We start from the raw sequence: 1,307 nt of genomic DNA, 5'->3' as shown, positions 1-1,307 counted from the left end.
CAATCCCATGGACGGAGGTGGAGATAGGATGTAGAGCAAGGAATCATCACCCACGAAGGAGGCAGGAGTACATCGGCATTCAAGATCACCGTTCTGTGGTCAGAAGAATGGGCCCCCAAGGAACCATTGGCCCATAAGCCCCCCAAGGAGGAATCAACGAGCCTTGTTACCATCGAGGAGATACAACAACTACACCCCACTGAACACACTAAGGACTCAGGTACTCATAAAAATCAAGAGGCAACTACCGGAGGTGAAGGAGCTACGGACAAACCCGGCTTGGAGAGACCTGAATAAGTATTGTTTATACCATCGAGATTACAATCACGATATGGAGGAGTGTAGAACAACAGGAGGATCAACCCCCTCTCGATGTTATAAATACCATCATGGTGGGACAGAGCAGTGGTGGCGATAGTGGAGAAAGAAAGAAGGTGAAGAGACAGCAGATTGAGGACCTCATAATCTTTACCAAGAAGGATGCTCGAGAGGTCCAGTTCCCGCACAATGATGCAGTAGTTGTAACACTTAATCTCAAAAACTATGATGTATGCTGCATCTCGATCGATAATAGAAGTTCCTCTGATATCTTGTCTTACGACATTTTTGTGAAATTGGAATTATCTGCTACTCAACTAGGGAGAATAAACTCTCCACTTGTCAGATTTACCGAAACCACTATCTTGATGGAAGGGGTCATCACCTTGACAATAAAGGTCGGTCAATACCCATGCCAATCTATCGTCCTAGTTGATTTTCTGATCGTTCGAGCACCTTCAGCATATAATACGATTCTCGGACAACCAGGCCTCAATGCACTCCAAGCCATTATATCCGCGTATTATTTGAAGATAAAATTTCCAATGACAGAGGGAGTTGGAGAAGTCCGTGAGGAACAAGACTTGGCACGTCATTGCTACAATACACCCTCCAAGGAGACGGACCTGCTGAGTCCTACCCTGTTGAAGGATTGGATACTCGTGATGAGTTAACTTAGGAGCGTGGGACACCGATCGAGGACCTCGTATTCATCCCTTTGGCAGATGGCAACCCAGAGCACATCATTCGGATCGGATCCAACCTCAACTAGGTATTGAGATCTCGGTTAGTTTTTTTTTTTGCTGGATATATCGGGTATTGATCCCTCAGTGATAGTGCACTGACTTAATGTCAACCCGCGGCATCATCCATTCAAGAAAAAAAAAGCATAATTTTGCCTCTGAGAGGCAAAGGACGATTGTCGAGGAAGTAGATAAGCTACTACAAGCGGGCTTTATCGGAGAAATGACTTACCCTGAGTGGATTGC

The 1,307-nt window shown here is 45.5% G+C and overlaps 1 protein-coding gene across 1 annotated transcript; it reads left to right on the top strand.

The window, feature by feature from the left end:
• The first annotated feature begins 389 nt into the window (after positions 1-389).
• On the top strand, positions 390-992 carry LOC140853116 (uncharacterized). The gene has a single exon (XM_073247214.1). The coding sequence runs from the start codon at positions 390-392 to the stop codon at positions 990-992; it is 603 nt and encodes a 200-aa protein (XP_073103315.1).
• The last annotated feature ends 315 nt before the right edge of the window (positions 993-1,307 follow it).

Source organism: Elaeis guineensis, chromosome 13 (assembly GCF_000442705.2).
Source record: "Elaeis guineensis isolate ETL-2024a chromosome 13, EG11, whole genome shotgun sequence".
Taxonomy (NCBI): domain Eukaryota; kingdom Viridiplantae; phylum Streptophyta; class Magnoliopsida; order Arecales; family Arecaceae; genus Elaeis; species Elaeis guineensis.
Note: the sequence above shows the minus strand (reverse complement) of the source record. Positions and strands in the feature narration are given on the sequence as shown.